At 35.9% G+C, this 18,836-nt stretch overlaps 1 protein-coding gene across 1 annotated transcript in view; it reads right to left on the bottom strand.

The window, feature by feature from the left end:
* The window catches only part of LOC117702318 (3'-5' RNA helicase YTHDC2-like), a gene marked incomplete at its 5' end in the record, with an annotated part of 54,837 nt that overhangs the window by 15,654 nt on the left and 20,347 nt on the right, over nt 1–18,836 (bottom strand). Inside the window, 11 exons of the mRNA XM_034493534.2 lie at nt 920–1,029; nt 8,749–8,944; nt 9,260–9,465; nt 10,964–11,090; nt 11,405–11,677; nt 11,973–12,092; nt 13,809–13,914; nt 15,030–15,112; nt 18,282–18,362; nt 18,448–18,535; nt 18,612–18,708. Coding sequence (XP_034349425.2) covers nt 920–1,029; nt 8,749–8,944; nt 9,260–9,465; nt 10,964–11,090; nt 11,405–11,677; nt 11,973–12,092; nt 13,809–13,914; nt 15,030–15,112; nt 18,282–18,362; nt 18,448–18,535; nt 18,612–18,708 — 1,487 coding nt within the window. The remainder of the gene's footprint in view (nt 1–919; nt 1,030–8,748; nt 8,945–9,259; nt 9,466–10,963; nt 11,091–11,404; nt 11,678–11,972; nt 12,093–13,808; nt 13,915–15,029; nt 15,113–18,281; nt 18,363–18,447; nt 18,536–18,611; nt 18,709–18,836) is intronic.

The raw sequence follows: 18,836 nt of genomic DNA on the forward strand, positions 1-18,836 counted from the left end.
GCAGTGTGTAACATGGAAGGCATGGTGGTCTTTGGCGAATGCAGTTTGATTGATGTGAATGGGAATGAGATTGCAGTATGCTCACATGATGAATACATGAACAAATAGGGCAATGGTTAAAAGAGTTAACCTACCCAGTGCTGACCACTCAGTTTGGTTGCCCCCCAAAATGAACAGAGAATGATTATTAAAAAAAAAAACCTACAATAACAAAAGGCTATGTCAAGAAAATCTTATATATAAATAACAAAAATGTTATCTCTCCCAATTCAGTTATGAAAACAGAAAAAGAATGAACTCACATTTTTCTCCAGAAAAGGTAAAAATAAATGCTGTTCTGTATTCAATACTCAATATTTTATATCCAGAAATACTAAAATATTGCTACTATAGCTTAGATGGTTTTGATTCCTCTAAAAGTTCACAATGAAACAATCAACAGTACTGGAAGATGAGACCTTCAGAAACGACAATGGCTAGAAACACTTCTAAGACGTTTGAGAGATGGAGTCCATCTCCTTTGCCCTTCAGCTTTCCATCATGGAAGGACACACTAATCTTCACTACTGAGGGCACAGGGTGTAAGTGTCATCTGGTAAAAGGAGGAACTCTCACCAGCACCCTGATCTTAGACTGAAAAATTTCTGTTTGTTAAAAATTACCCAAATTATAGAAGCACAAATGGAACAAGATAATAGCCACACATAGATACAGGGCCACATCTATGTTGTTTTGCATCCTCTGACAGAAGAAAAACATGATGTGACAGAGAATGTATAAGGGAGTTTATGAAAATTGAAAACCAAGCCATAGGTAATTTTTAATATTAAAGTACCAATATTGAGGATACAAATTTTAATACGCTATTTCAATTCATATTAGCTAAAAGAAATTTATGTCTTATTACAAAGTACTTTACCTCTGGCTCTAATTTGAAGTTAAGCCATTCATCAAGTTTCAAAGCAGCCAAATTGGCAGTGGTTCTGTCTTCCATCTCACTGTCACTGCTGTCGTTGGGAATGCCGTCCGCTGTCATAACACAGGAAAAATTAACCACTTTATCTAATACTACAAAATGGCAGAGAGCAGCAGATCAGATACTTCTTACAGTCTAACAGCTCATGTGGGAAGTTCATCTAATCAAACAGAATATAAACTTAATTTAAATATATAAAATACGAGCCAACAAGATGTCTCAGCACTGCACAAGCCTTACTTGATGCCCAGAACCCATGGAGGAAGAAAAGAAGAGACTCCAAAAACATGCTCGATCTTTACACAGTTACCAAGAGGTAATGGTGAATTTAATACAGGATACAGATAAATATAGCATACTGAACTTTCTGAAAAAAAAAAAAAAAACATTAACTAAAATGAAAAAAGCTGTTGCATTCAAAAAGAAATACAAGACAACTACTGAATTTTAAAAACAGGGACAATTATCAGAGTATTTTAGCAGTATAAGGGTAGGAAAGCATTACAGGTAGGTCTTTCACTAACATACTAACTTTATTGGTAAACAAAAATAATAAATGAGGGTACAGTGTAAGTGCAATTGATAGTTATGTTGAAGAAGATATAGATATACCCAAAGCTTCAAGATTCCAAATTTAGGAGGTATCTTTAAACATTCTAGAAAATGATACATAAGTACTATTTAATTAGTAGTATAGATAAAGGAAAAACACTCCCAAAAGGGGAGGGAAGTACTTTAATGCAAATCTACCTCACTGAGAAAAATAATCTTAAGAACTAAATTACAGAAAACAAAAACAATATTCATCACTGCAACAGAAGAATTACGTTTCTCAGCTCTGAAAGTAATAGTATAAGATTAATCGATTTGAATTTACAGTAATCTAAACAACTTAAAATGTGGTAGAAAAGAATAAAAGTTTTAAAGCTATAAAGCCATTTTCCCAGGTTAGCAGGATTAATATTGTGAAATGCCTATACTATTAAAAGCAATCTATAGATTCAATATAATCTCTATCAAAATTTCAAAAGACATTCTTCACAGAGCTAAACTAAAAAGAATCCTAAAATTAATATGGAAATATATACACATACAAACAAAACAAACCAGCCAAAGATGAATAGCAAAGCAGCTTTAAGCAGAAAGAACACAGCTGAAGATCTCAACATTATTCAAAATCAAACTATATTACGAAGTCATGGTGTTAAAGGCAGCATAGTACTCACACAAACACTGACACATAGCAGACAACTAATGGGTGACCATAGATAGATGACCCAGAGATAAAGCCAAACAGCTCCATAGCAGCACCTAACTTTTGACAAAGGTAACAACAACAACAAAGAAACAAACAACCCCCCCCAAACCCCACAGAAAAAAATAAAACCTTTGCAACAAATAGTATTTACAAACTTGGTATCTACTTGAAGAATGAAATTAGATATGCATCTCTCACTCTGCATAAAAATCAACTTAAACTAGATCAAAGACCTTAAAACAAAAACCACTTAGAATGCTAAAGAAAATCACAGGGGAAACACTTCAAGACATATGCCAAATTCTTGAACAGAATCCCCATTAGCACAGGAAAAAGGCCTCAGCAACTGACAAATGTGATTACATAAAAAGTTTCTACATGGCAAAACTTGTATCAAAACTAACAGACAGCCTTCAGAAGGGCTTAATTTCTAAAATAATTAATTTCTGAAATAAATAACTATAAAATTAAGCAAAAAACCAAACTCCTGCCAATCAATATTGGTCAATGATCTTAACAAAGTTCTCAAAAGAAGCAACATAAACATGTGCTAGTTCCTTCTGGTCCACAACTTAGCCCAGAGCAGAGGCAGTGCTCCAGACCCCCTCCCACACCCAGAGACAGCTTCACTCCCAGGAGGTCAATAAAACCAGGCTCACAAGTGAGACACTCACCCAGCCCCTCCTGGTCCCAACACAAGGCTTAATTGGGACCCCCCACAGGGCAGTCATTAGAAGTTTCTCAAACAAAAAAGCCTAGGGTTAGATGATTTTAATACAGAATTCTATCAGACTTTCCAAGAAGACTTAATACCAATATTTCTCAAACTATTCCACAACATAGAAACAGAAAGAATACTACCTAATTCATTCTATGAAGCCACAGTTACGTAAATCACACAAAGACAAAACAAAGAAAGAGAACTTCAGATCAATTTCGCTTATGAATATCAATGCAAAATTACTCAATAAAATTCTAGCAAACAAAGCCCAAGAATACATCAAAACCATCAATCACAATTAAGTAGGCGTCATCCCAGGGTGGCAGGTATGGTTCAATATACAGAAATCCATCAATGTAATCCACTATATAAACAAGCTCAAAGGAAAAAAAAAATCACAGAATCATCTCATTAGATTCTGGAAAAAAAAAAAAAAACCTTTGACAAAATATAACACAAAAAGTCTTGAAAAGATCAGGAATTCAAGGCACATACCTAAACATAATAAAAGCAATACACAGTAAACCAACAGCCAAATCAAATTAAATAGAGAGAAACTTGAAGTACTCCCACTAAAATCAGAGACAAGACAAGGCTGTCCACTCTCTCCCTATTTATTCAATATAGTACTAGAAGTTCTAGCTAGAGTAATAAGACAACAAACAGAGGTCAAAAGGATACAAATTGGAAAGGAAGAAGTCAAGGTATTACTATTTACAGATGATATAATAGTATATACATAAGCGGCCCTAAAAATCACCAGTCTACAGATTCAATGCAATCCCCATCAAAATTCAGTTCTTCACAGAAATAGAAAGGATTCTCAACTTCATCTGGAATAGCAAAACAACAACACCCCCAGGATAGCAAAAACAATTCTCAACAATAAAAGCACTTCTGGGGGAATCACCATCCCTGACTTTAAGCTGTACTACAGAGCAATAGTGATAAAAATGGTATGGTAGTAGTCCAGAGACAGACAAATCAATGGAATAGAATTGAAGACCCAGAAATAAACCAACACACCTATGGTCACGATCTTTGACAAAGAAGCCAAAGTCATACAGTAGGAAAAAAAGAAATCATCTTCAACAAGTAGTGTTGGTCTAACTTGCTGTTTGCATGTAGAAGAATGCAAATTGGCCCATATTTATCACCCTGCACAAAGCTCAAGTCAAATGCATCAAGGACCTCAACTTAAAACCAGATACACTGAATCTAATAGAAGAGAAAGTGGAAAATAGCCTTGAATGCATGGTCACAGGGGAAAACTTCCTGAACAGAACATCAATGGCTCAGGCTCTAAGATCAATAACTGACAAATGGGAATGTCATAAAACTGAAAAGTTTCTCTAAGGCAAAGGACACTGTCAATAGGACAAAAACGGCAACCCAGAGATTAAGAAAAGATCTAACCCTACATCCAACAGAGGGTTAATATCCAAAATAAACAACTCTCTAAGACGTTAGACTTGAGAGAACCAAATAACCCTATGAAAAAATGGGGTACAGAGCTAAACCAAGACTTCTCAACCAAGGAATCTTGAATGGCTGAGAAACACCTAGAAATGTTCAACATCCATAGTCATCAGGGAAATGCAAATCAAAACAACCAAATCAAAACAGAATGGCTAAGATCAAAAGCTCAGACAACACTATATATTGGCAAGGATGTGGAGAAAGAGGAACACTTCTTCATTGCTGGTAGGACTGAAAGCTGGAAAATCCTCTGAAATCAATCTGGCGGTTCCCCAGGAAATTTGAAATAGTTCTCCCTAAAAACCCAGCTATACCACTACTGGGCATATACCCAAAAGATGCTCCAACATATAACAAGGACACGTGCTCTACTATGTTCATAGCAGCCTTATTTATAATATCCAGAAGCTGGAAACAACCCAGATGTCCCTCAATGGAAGAATGGCTACAGAAAATGTGGTACATTTTCACAATGGAATACTACTAAACGATGATTTCACGAACTTTGTAGGCAAATGGATGAAACTAGAAAATGTCATACTGAGTGAGGTAACCCATACTCAAAAGCACATATATAGTATGTACTCACTAATAAGTAGATATCAGCCCCAAAGCTCAGAATACCCAGGATACAACTCACAGACAGTATGAAGCTCAACAAGAAGGAAGGCCAAAGTGTGGATGCTTGCTTCAAACTCACTTAGGAGGAGGAACAAAATAATCATGGGAGGCAGAGGGAGGGAGGGAGGGAGAGACCTGGAAGGAGAGGGGAGTGGGGAGGAAAAACAGGGGGAGGGGGCAGGACCAGGTATGGGAAGAGACAGGAGAGAAGTCCAGAGGGCCAGGAGAACAAATAAATATAAGTAGCAGTGGGGGTGGGGAACTCAGGGAACCACTAGCTAGGGGTTCAAGAGGCTCCTAGGACCCAACGGGGATGACCTTAGCTGAAACACACAACAGTGGGAAGACAGAACCTGAAAAGACCACCTACAATAGGTAGACACAGCTCTCAGTGGAGGGATGGGGCCACTCACCCATCTAAAAATTTTTAACCCAGAATTGTCCCTGTCTAAAGGAAATGCAGGGTCAAAAATAGAGCAGATGCTGAAAGGAAAGGCCATCCATGCAATTCATTCCATCCACAGACACCAAACCCCAACATTATTGCTGATGCCAAGATTTGCTCGCAGACAGGAGCCTGGTATAGGTCATCTTCTGAGAGGCTCTGCCAGAACCTAAGACAAATACAGATACTCACAGACAACCACTGGACTGAGCCCAGGAACCCCAATGGGAAGAGTTAGGGGAAGGAATGAAGGAGATGAAGGGGACTGTAACCCCATAGGAAGAACAACAGTAACTGGACCCCTCAGAGCTTCTAGGGACTAGACCATCAACCAAAGAGCATACATGGGCGGGTCATGGCTCCCTCTACATATTTAGTAGAAGACTGCCTTAGCTGTTATTAGTGGGAGGTGGGGAGCTTGGTCCTGTGGAGGCTTGATACCCCAGAGAAGGGGGATGCTAGAGGGATGAGGTGGGAGTGGGTGGCTGATGGGGGAGTACCTTCTTAGAGGCAAAGGGGAGTTGTAGGGGTTGGGGGGTTCTTGGAGGGGAAACTGGGAAGGAAGATAACATTTAAAATGTAAACAAATAAAATAACTTAAAAAACAAAACAAGCACTTTTAACACTTTAGAAAGTAACATCTATCCACCAAAAAAATGCAAATCAAAACTACACTGAGATTCTATTTCATCCTTGTCAGAATGGCCAACATCAAACAAAAGAAAAAAAGACAAAAACAAAAACCAAAGACAAAAAATGCTGGCAAGGTTGGATAAAAAGAGACCTCATCTAGTAAAGCCACTGTGGAAATCAGTGTGTGGGCATCTCAAAAAAGCTAATACAGAACTAGGGGTTCTGCCCAGCTATACCAACCATATGTATATAACCAAAAGTTCCTTGTATCCTACTGTAGAGATGTGTTAATCTATTCTTTTCGCAAGTGCAAGGAGGTGAAATCAGCTTAGATGTTCATCAATACATCAATGAAAATGTGGTATATTTTCATAAATACAATGGAAAGTGCTCTACCATACAGAAACATGAAAAATCCACACAACTGGAAAACATGTTAAGCAAGGTAAATCCAGACTCAGATATTAGCCTCTAACTATGCAGACCCTATCCTCTGTTAAATATGTATATCTAGATGATAGTAAATATGGACAGAGGCCAGGAAACTAGAACAGAGCCTATTTGACTGGGAGAAAAAAGAAAAGAGCCTTCATGTAGAGGAAAGACATGCAACAGAAGGGAAGGGAAATCTGTGGTCAAAGGGTATTGAGAGGAAGGAGGCAGAGAAACAAGAGTGATTCTAGCACTGCACAGAATCAACTAAGCATGTATAAAATCCCATTTTGGAATCCTATAAGCTAATTTATACAATAAAGTAGTAATAAAAAATTTAAAATATAATACAACTTTTATAGAAAAATAGCAGTATCTAAATTAAGTAAATATGTAAAAGATGAAATAAACAATTCAATAAGAAATAAATGACTGTAAGGAGATTTATCTCTTGAAAAGAACAGAACCAAAAGTGCAAAGGAAATCTTTAATTTTTAAAGATTTAATGTAAAAAGAAAAACCCAAAACTAACTAACTAACTAAATAAATAAATAAATAAATACAGAGCCATTACTCTGGATGGCCTGGATATAAGGAAGAGCTTTTTACATGTTTTTGTAAGTAACTGCTTAATTAAACCAATTAAAATTGCTTAATTTTAAACCAAGGAAATTATTGAATAAATGAAAAGAAGGAATGATGGCAATGAACCAAAACTCCCACCATAGCTACTCTCTTAGGAGTTACCTGCCATAATATTTTCGGGGTTGGGAGCTGAAATGGTACCTCACTGTGTAGCCCTGACTAGAACTCACTGTGTAAACCAGACTGGCTTTAAATTTACAAACCCCCTGATGCCTCTGCCACCCGAGGGTCAGAATTACAAGGGTGTATTACTATATGGGTTCCTGTCATGTCAATTCTACTCTCTCCATGAAACTCAATCTCCTCTGAGGCCATCTGTCACTGACACTGCTCTTGACAAGAAAACTGATAAATGCCATATTGCTAAAACCCAACTTACAATTTTCAGTCTACATCTTTTCATTCAAATAGCAGTTAACAGAGCCAACCATTTCTTTTTTAAAACATATTTACCTTCAACATTTTCTCCCTCTCCTGTAAAAACATTCTCATGTCTTTAAAATATTTACAATCTGATAGCTCTGAAATGTGTACTTCCCATGCCTCTTTCCTAAACTCCTAAGAGATACAGACAGCAGAATGACTTCTAAAATCACTTCATTTAGGGTCTCCCAATCATCTCAGCCTTAAACATATCTAAAAATACCTCGTCTTAAAACATACATAGCTTCTAGGTTTTTTCCTACACTCCTTCTAGTTTTTCAATTTCCAATAAGTGGTAGCATGGGCTGGAGAGGCAGCTCTATGGTGAGGGATGCTCAGTGCACAATCACAATGACCACAGTTAGGACCCCAGCACACACAGTAACAAACCAGGTGTTCTGCCCACAAGAGAATCATGGAGCCATGCTGGCTCCCAGATGAAGTGAGAAAGCACAAGCTGCAGGTTCATGGAGAGCCTGCCACAAAGGGACAGGCAGAATGAGCGACAGATGAAGACACCTAATGCTATCTTCTGACATTCCCCCAACACTTGCACATTCATTATATTCTTAAGCAGCCCCAACATATAAAATAAATAAAAATGGGTATCATTATTCAGCAACCTACTATAATAAAAAACCTGAAAATGTAAAAATAGCATTAGAAAAAATAATTAAATATAAGTAGAAAAACATTATTTTCATAAAGAAGAGAATATTAGTTACTTTTTAAAAATTATCTTTACTTATATTATCACTTAAACTCAAGTAGAAAACAAACATTTTCCCATCAGTAAGATTAATAAAAATAAACCCCAACAACCTGTTAACTGAAAATAAATTTCAACAAAAGTGAAATATATTACTATTTCCTGTCTCAGTATACCAAATATACTTTATAGTATTTCCTTATTGTCTCAGTATATGAAATATACCTTATTATCCCCTAACTACTTCATTATATCAAATATTCCTTTGTTTTCCTAATTGTCTCACTATGTCAAATATAATTCATTATTTTCTAATCATCTCATGTTATAAACAAAACACACAAATGCTTGTATTTTTATGATACTGGCTTAGTTTATTTCATATACTTCTTCATACTACATTTACCTCTAAAAGACGAAGGCTCCTGAAGAGCATTACTTGCTAGTCTCGCTGGTCCACAGAACACTAGGACAGTAACAGGTGTCACTGCTGAACAACATCTTATGTTAGCAATCCTATGAGCTCTGGTCATCTCATCATAAATAAGCCAATCTGTGGGCAATGCCTGAACTGCTGCAGTTTGACCATTGGCTGGAGGAATCTATTAAGACAGACAAAAAAAGAAAGAAAGAAAGAAAAAGAATAAAAGAAAGAAAAAAGAAGTTAATCCCTTAACTTACTGGGAATACTTTAAGTTCTTTAGTAAAACATACAGTGTCCATTAGTACTCAAAAAGTGAAGCAAGCCCTTGTTCTGGTTTATACAGATTCCCTCACTACTTTTTCAATGTTACCTCTTCTAAGATTTAATATTTTATTATACACATTTTCCAAATTATTTTGCTAAAGCAGAGGTAGTTGGAGTATTTTGCTTATCTTCACTACCACAAGGTCTAAGAGCATTAAAAATGTTTTACCTTTTTGTATTGCGGCTGACTGAGAACTGAAGTGGGATGGAAGCGTACTTTTTTTTCCTTTGGCCCTGTCAATACTACATTCTCTCTGTCCACATGGACTAAATTAGGATACATGCCTGCTACCAATGCAGCTTTAACAACAGCCCAGTTCTCGGAGTTTGTGTTAACATCTCGAATGTCACCACCACCTCGTGCTCTAACAAAACCTAGGTGGACAAAAAGAGCACACTATTATGTGTGCACACTACATAATCTTTTCTATTATGCAAAAGTCACTTTAACATTTATGGACATTTGACAACATAAACTGTAACCTCATATAAATGTAACAATATCTAACACCATGATTAATATTATCCATTCTGGCAAGTGTGAAGTATAAAACCAATAGAGCAAAGTGTAGATCTGTTCAGGCTAGATGAAGTATGTGAGTCACTGGGAAAAGATACCATATGTAACTCCAACTGAACCTCAATGGATCCCCCTGTTCACTGTCTGAGCATTTGGGATGTTGGTGGATGTCTATTATGCCTGGCTCTATATGCACATTCTTCAGTGAAGTCATTGATCAGTTGCTGTGTTGGTTAGCTTTTTGTCAACCTGACAAGTTAGAGTCATCTAAGAAGAGGAAACCTCACTTAAGAAAATACCCCCATCAGCTTGGCCTCTAGACAAGTCTGTGAGGTATTTTCTTGATTGCTGATTGCTGAGGAAGGGGTCAGTCCACTCTGGGCAGTGCCATCCCTGGCAGGTAGTCCTGGATGGTCTAAGAAAGCAGGCTGAGTAAGCAATGAAGAGCAAGTCAGCAAGCAACATTTTTCCAGAGCTTCTGTCTAGCTCCTGCCCTGACTCCCTTTGGTGATGTACAACTATATGCTGAAATAAGCCCTTTCCTTCCCAGATTGTTTTTTGATCATGGTCTTTATTTATCATAGCAAAAGAAATCAAACCAAGACAGCTGCTACCATAAGCATTCTCCAAGTTCACAACTTGAAACTCAAACCAGTCTTTTGACTTCTATCAATATTTTGATTTTCTCAGACATCAACTCTATAGTTAAGTATGAATGCTGTATGCTTCAATTTTAAAATTACTTCATATTTTCCCATACTTAAAACAAATCTAAATTCTCAATTATCTTGTTTCCCCTAATACTTTGGCTAACCTATAAAACCAGATTTGGATACTAATGGATATCACGTTGGTTAACTATGTTACTTAAAGAACAACAAAACCTTCAAAGAAGCCATTCTAAAAGAAAACAATAACATTAGAAAAATTATATACTTTCAAGTTATTACCAATCATTTTACTGTTCCACATGTATACAACAACCATATTAATCTACTTAAATGTTTATATTTAAGTGTGTGTGTACTTAAATTCACAGAGTTAAATAACTTTTGATTGGAAGAGTCAAAAGTAAATATAACAACTTATTATATTAGCAAAAATTCAAAGTTTCTCTGCCAACAGTATCAACAGGGTCTACTGATCATGTTCATACAGTCTTACACACACTCTCACACATATAGTTCATATAGTTTTACACAGCCAGTGTAATAAGCAAAAGCACAGAGGATAGAGAAGCATACACATCAGCTCATAACACAGATAGTGTGTTGTAAAGAGAACAGGAACTGGCGTCACTTTAAATCTGAAAACATGAAGGAAAAGCAGGTGTCCTATGTAGAAAATCCTTACCTGATGCTCTAAGTTGACCAAGCAATTGTGTTCTCATGCCTATAATGATTTCCATGGTAGCTTGTGAAAGAAAATTCTTTTCACAAAAGGCACGCTCCCACCCATCACTTCGTGCTTTCTGCCATGCCTACAAAAAAAAATAAAATAAAATAAAATAAAAAATAAAAAGAAAAAAAAAACAAATAAATAAACAAAAAAACCCACAGAATCTGTAACAAGAATTGTCTACCAATCACATCTGGTGCAACAAAATAATACCACTACTGTATTAATCACTCAAGGTAAAGTATTATTCTGATAGTTTTATAAAAGTCTAAAATTTTATAATCAAATTAGACTTGTCATTTAGTTTATACACAACCGCTATCATTGTCAACTGAGTTTCAAAAATCTCAATAAGAACTAAACACCACATTTAACAATAAAGAAAAGTAACAGTACCTGAAATGCTCTCAGAAGTGCCATGTGGTCACTGAAAGTCCCTGCAGTGAAACGTTTCCTACAAAGCATAGCTGCACGTTTTTGAGAGGCCTGGGTAGGCAGTACAAAAGGATCACGATAAGCTAGTGTGCAGGCAATTGTAAGGATGGGGTCCAGACACTTTAAAACAACAGCACACAGGACCATTTTCCCAAGATGTGGTTCTACTGGCAAATCAGCCAAATGATACCCAAGTTCAGTCAGATCTTCCCATGCATCCATTGCATCTATTGTCTAGGTAAAAGGAGGAAAAAAAGATTGACATACCCCAAAATGATGTTTAAATTAAAAGCCCAGCCCAGTAAGTATGAAATAATGTAAATATTCTTTTGCTATCATGTCACATAAAAATATATTTTGTATTAAATATATATATATAACAACTATATCTACTATTTTAAATTATAAAAGCACTAAAGTACTGATCAAGTAACAATTTTTAAAAGAATATAATTATTTAAAACATATCCTTATTTAGCTTAAATTTTAAGTTGAAAAAGCAAACAAGTAAAATAATTAAAATACCAACCTTAAGCATCTGAACGGCATTTCTTACAATTAAAGCAGGAGGTGGTTCAGGAGCTTTCATAAGGAAGTCGGCAATGGTACAATTAACTGGGGCTAACAGCTTGGTATGTAAACAAAGTTCCTGAAACCACAATGGCAAAAAAATTAGAAAGAGCAAAACTATACCACTGGCTTTTATATTAAGGAAACCATGAGAACTATGTGTGCCAATCACAGACTATCAAGGTCTCAGAGACAAAGGAATAGGGGAGGAACAACATCTTCAGTGAACCTTGATCGGAACGCCCTCAACTTACACCAAAATGATCACTGCCACTTGTGGCAGCAGTTTTTCACAGCTTTTACCCACACCACTTAAAGAGAAACTAGCCGAACAGTAAGTCATTTTTCTTCCTTTATGATCACATCATTCTATCATCGTTTTCCTTTCAACAAATATTTGGGTGTTTATGACAGAAAGGCATATGCAACAAATGAATGGATGACTGCTCTTTTGAGTTTATAGCAAAATGGAAAAAAAAAGACCTTAGATTACTTCAGCACATCATTATTTACAATTTCGTATATCTGTGCTAAGTGCTATGAAAGGATACTGGGTGGGGGCAGTGCATAAACTGTAATCAAGTTCCAGAAGAAGCTGGAGAAGGAGGCTAGGAGAAGTCAAAGAGTTTCCAAGAAGAAATGACACTTACACTAAGATGTACATAATAGGAGTTTAACTAAGATCTATATAATAGGACTTTAATCATAAACTAAGTTAGGGAAAGGAATTTAGAAATGGGTTAACATACATGAAAGCAAAATAAATAAATATAATGTTAAAAAAAACCCACTAAATCTACTAAGAGTAGAAACATCAGGACAGGGGACTGGAAACATTTGAAGAGTTTATTTAATAATTTAGGTTCCAAAAGTTTTTAATTATATCTTAGAGAAATTAAAAAAAATCTTGCAAAGACATTGGAAATATGAAATCACAGGGATATGAATGTTAAAAACATGATTCTGTCTCACTTGAAAGACAGGTATCTAGGCTAAGAGACTAAAGAACCAATGTGGGGCTGGACAGACAGTTAGGTGGTTAAAAGCACTTGGTGCACAGCAGTGGAGCCAGGCTGGGATCCTAGCACTCACATCAGGCAGCTTACAGCCTTCTGCAACTCCACCTCCAGAAGATGTGAGGAAACATGCTGGCTTCTAATGGCACAACATACATAGGCATGCTTACATACAGACACACAAACATGCATATAAAATAAAAATAAAATGAGGAAATCTTTCAAAAACAGAATTAAACTATATTCTTCTAGTAGTTTTTCATGAAGGCAGAAAACTCAAAGAAATGCAATGAAGATTTGGAGATCTCGGTGAATACAGAATTACAAAGGTAGAGGCTCAGCATCTTACATGATAATGTTGGGATTACCTTCTACAACTAAGATTTGGCTCCTAATCCTACCTAGAATTTTCAAAATCCACACTATATATTTGAGACTCCTAAAATGCTAGAATTAGGTGTATACACACACACTCTCTCTTTCTCTCTCTCTCTCTCTCTCTCTCTCTCTCTCTCTCTCTCTCTCTGTCTCTCTGTCTCTGTCTCTGTCTCTGTCTCTCTCTCAAATGGTTCACATACTTTAAATGTATTCCAGTAACTTTAAAAAATATCTGAAGGTTCAGTAACATTTACAGAGAAAAATCTTTTCTGTAGATATATCCCATTTCATAAAATTTATGATTTTATTTTGTAAACTGAATTTATTCAAGCCCAATCTGTAGAAAACAAATGGGACCTGTCCCCTCACCCAGAGACAAAGCCTTAGAGCTTTAGGTCTACCTGCAATGGCATTCTCAAGAGTTCTGGAGTCTGAAATTCCAGCATGTTCTGAAATCGAAGTCTACTGAACAGACGGAAACAAATTCCAGGTCTACATCGTCCCGCCCTTAAAATAAAACAAATAATTAAGCCTCAGATAAGGAATAAAGACAGTAATAATGAAACTTCACACTAATGTGATTCAGGAGACAGAAAAATGAATCATGATCAAGCCACATGAGTTCTAAACCTTATTTAACCTCTATGAATACATTTATAACGTGTTTTGTGTGCTGGGACTCAGTATTATCATTTACTGAGCAAGATTCATAAACATGTCATCTGCAGTTATAGCTAAAGAAAAAAACGCACAAAGAAATCAAAGTTAATAACATAAATTTGAAATGAAATGAAACTCAAAGCATGAATGTTTAGTAATTTAAATTGAATCAATTTCACTAAGACATTATCAAACACTATGTTCAGGCCCACTGATCGGAGTTGTACAAATTGTGGGTTACATAACAAGAAAGCCTTGACATTTACTCCATCATCACAGAGACATTTTCTTAGAAAGCATCAGAAAATATAATGAAGTAGTCTCCTTTTAGTTCTTCTAATTAGGAAAATAAGTACTATCTGGAATGGATGACAGATACTTCTTCTTATGGAGTTCACAACCAAGAAAGGATAAAGAAAACTCTTCCTCTCCCAGCAGCTAACAACTTCCAATAGCTCCAGTGATACAGGTGGGAATATGTGCTCAATTCCCCTCTCTCCCTCCATGTTGATGTCTGACATCACTTGGGCTTGCAACATAGCCTAAATTTAACTTTTGAAAAATTACCCCAAAAGGGCCAGTGACATAGCTCAGAGATTATAGGCATTTGCCATCAAGCCCAGAGACTTTAAGTTCTATTCTCAGGAACTACATGGTAGAAGAAAGCCAGTTCCTGAAAGGTATCATCTGAATACCACACATGTGCCATAGCATGTATGTGTCTCTAACAAACATTGAAAATAAATTAAGGAAAATAATTTAAATTTTTCTAGTTAATCAATTTTTTAAACTATCAAAACAGTTTGCTTGGCAAAGATACTATAAAATTAAGACTACTGTTTAAACTAACATATTATAAAAGAAAGAATATATGACAAATATGTAATGTATATGGTAATAATATCACAGGCAATTAAATGAATGTAAATTATGCATGAAATTATGCATACAATGTACATTACCTGCCTTTGCGCTGTATGGCACTAGCTTTGGAAATCCATACCATTTTTAACATTGTAACAAAATTCAGTGCATCAAAGGATTTCTGTAATATTTAAATCATTTTTATGTTAAAACATAATCCATACTAACGAAGAAATAAGAAATATTGTTGACATATTTTTTACATGCCAAGTTAAACTTAAAGCCCCCTCTTGATTAATTAGAAGAAACTGTTTTTTAAAAACTCAGGTTTCCTGATTTTAAGTACTCTAATAAACAGTAAATGGCAAACTAAACTTAGAAGACCTATACAATTCCCCATGCTGTGCTTTTCAGAGCTGTTTGCAGTTCTCTGCTGCAGTGTAATAACAAGCAATTCTCACAAGACACCAAGACTTTATTGTGACATCAACATGGCTACCTAGACATAACCTGAACAAGGACAACATCAATGGACATTCTGCCATGGAATGGCGAAAGTTTGCTGAGACTCAACCCTAGACAAAGAATTATAGGCAAATGGGGAATACTGAGAGCAGGAGATATGGTCTTCCCAAGACAAGAACATGCTAATTAGTGGTCAGTCCTGAGGCATATATACAGGTTACATTAGACACACTGAGCAGGCTGAATTTATATATTTAGGAGAGACAGAGAGACACAGAGAGAGACAGAGACATAGAAAGAGAGAAGAGAGAGAGAGAGAGAGAGAGAGAGAGAGAGAGAGTAAAACAAAGGTATTTTCAGAAAAATATTTATTTGCTGAAATGCTTCTCAAGGAGTAAATCTCTGGAAAAATGATTTACCAAACTAAACATTTCAAAGTAAAAATTTTTAACCATTTCTACTTAACACCCTGCTGAGTTACCATGAAGTAAGCCTTCCCTGTATGTTTCAAAGGAAAATATAAAAAGAATCATTACTGCTCTCCCCATGGGGCCGCAAACCCTTTCAGCTCCTTCAGTCTTCTAACCTCTCCACTGGGAACCCCATGATCAGTTCAATGGTTAGCTGTGAGCATCTCCTTCTGTATATGTCAGACTCTGGTAGACCTCTAAGGAGTAACAATACCAACCAACCAGAGTTCTCAGGGTCTAAACCAGCAGCCTGGGAGCACACAGGGAGGGACCCATGGCCCCACTTGTATATGTAGGGGAGGATGGCTTTGACGGGCATAGGTCAGAGAGGAGGTCCTTGGTCTGTGAAAGCTGGATGCCCCAGTGTGGGGGAATTCGAGGGCAGGGAGGTAGGAGTCGGTGGGTGGGGGCACATCCTCATAGAAGTAGGAGGCGGGGGATGGGTCAGGGGGTTTCTAGGGAGGAAGGTGAAATGGGGAAAGGGGATAACATCTGAAATGTAAATAAAATATACAATAATAACAATAATAATAATAATAGTAGTAGTAGTAGTGGCACTGGGCAGCTGAAGAAGACAATAAAATTCTTTTGCAAAGAAAATAAATAAGAAAAAAAAAGAAAATAAAAAAGAATCATTAATGCCAGCCTGTCTCAAAGTACCTAGAGTGAATAAATATATGCTGGAGGAGAAATTTTTCTTTGTTTCAGGCTTTTTTAATTGAGACAGGGTTTCTCTGTGTAGTCTTGGCTGTCCTGGAACTCTATAGATCAGGCTGGCCTCAAACTCAGGGGTCTACCTGCTTCTGCCCCCCAAGAGCTGGGATTAAAGGCATGAACAACCAACCACCATCTGCTAGAAGAAATATTTTTAAATACATTTCTAACTAAAATATGTATTTCAAGCATTCAGTGTCCTTGTTTCTCTTGTATAAAATTAATTACAGAGAGCAAATATAATGTATTCTCTAATAACGAATTTTTGAAAATATGCTACTTAGCTTATAACAGCTGCTCCATTTGTTAGTTTTATATATAAAATAAATTTTGAAATTATCTCTGTGCATAAGTCATGATTTGATAACACCTAAAGAAATTAATTTCTAAAATACTCAAAACCTACTTCCTTCAGCTTTAAATAATTTAAGAGCAACGAATCTGCACTTTTTGTTTTCTCCTCTTTAAGACAGGTTCTTAGCACATAGCCAAGCTAGCTTTGAACTTAGACCATCCTGTCTCAATCTCCCCCATGCAGGGAGTGCAGGTATGCAACACATCTGGTAAATGTTGATATTTAAAGGCTTATTGCTTACCTCTATTGACACTATCATAGGAGGAACAGTTTATTCTTTCTTTACAATAAATTTGACCAAAATCTATAATAAATTTTATTCTCTGTAAGATAATTCTAAAATTATATCAAAACATTAATTTTAACACTAAAAATGATTACTTATATTCACTTAGTCATCTCTTCCTTAAAAACCAATTACTTTTATTATATGATCTACCAAAAGTTAGTAGCACTGGGAACTGTTAGTCATGTTAATACTGAAAGAAAACAAATGCTATTACTTATTTATCATAGAAAAAAAATTTTTGCAAAGGGCTCAGAAGTAAATATTTTACACTTTGAGGTCTTTGCTGCAATTTATGAAATGCCACAGTGGTATGAAAGAACCAACAGATAGCCAGGTAGTCATTTGCACTGTTGAATACATGTTGTGGTGTTCACCCTGATTTATGTTGCTGCTGGTTTTTATGCATGTGTGGGTGACTCTGCATCTGGAAGCCAGAGGTCCACAGCGTACATTTTTCCCGATTGTTTTCCACTATAGTTTTTGAGACTCAATGAACCTGGGGTGCACTGATTTGGTGATTTGTCTCCATCTTCCTAGCACTGGGGTTTGCAAGTACACAATGACATGTTCAGCCTTTTACAGAGGTGATAAGGACTGGAACTCTGGTTCTCGCACTTAAAGAACAAGGAGTGAGCCATCTCCCTAGCTCTAGATTCCAATATTATTTTCCTTTGTTAATCAAGGTTCTATCTTAATAAATATCTTTAAAACACCTACTATATACTATCTATGATGCATTAGATGATATCAATGAACAAGTGAAATATGACCCATCTCCACATATAGGAGAAAAACAGAAAATATGTAATCATATTGCCGTGATGTGACCAATTTTTATTATAACTATTCAAACTTTTTACTTTCTTAGTAGTAGTTAGTAAATAGAAATAATCTTCTTGTCTACTTCGTTGGAACACCAAAATATACCCCACATACTAAATTTAAGCTATAATAGTTTAGTAAAAACAACATATATTGTGTTAAATTCATCTATAAATTTTCCAGTAAATGAAGTCTCAGTCTTCATGAAGCACAAATACAACTTCTTCATACATACCTCTTTCACCTTACCAGAATCAATAACAAAGACAACATCATTGACAGTGATGCTTGTCTCAGCAATATTGGTTGAAAGGATCTGAAATGCAATATTATTTTATGATTAATATGAAAAAAGATCAATGAATTAAAAAACAGAACATAAACGATCTTATGATGCTTACTATTTTTCGGACACCTGCAGGAGGATTTTTTAATACCTTCTTTTGATCAGATGTCTGCATATTTGAATGAAGCATAAAGACTTGATACCTGTAAACAATTAAAAAAAAAAGTACTCTAGTACCTGTCAGTTAGCATAAGGAACAAGTACAAATCTTTAGTTTACCTATGTGTATTGTCAGCAAACCGCTTGTCATCAAAGAGGATACGATCCCTCAAACCAACAATTTCATCATATCCAGGTAGAAAAATTAATATTGCACCTTGAAAAAAACAATTTTAATATTTAATCTTATGAAATCAAACATAATAAACAAAACTAGTCATAAAGATAATATGATGTGAGTTCAAGTATTGGTATACAATAACAAAAGAATCACTATATGCATAT

Source organism: Arvicanthis niloticus, unplaced genomic scaffold (genome assembly GCF_011762505.2).
Source record: "Arvicanthis niloticus isolate mArvNil1 unplaced genomic scaffold, mArvNil1.pat.X pat_scaffold_694_arrow_ctg1, whole genome shotgun sequence".
NCBI lineage: Eukaryota > Metazoa > Chordata > Mammalia > Rodentia > Muridae > Arvicanthis > Arvicanthis niloticus.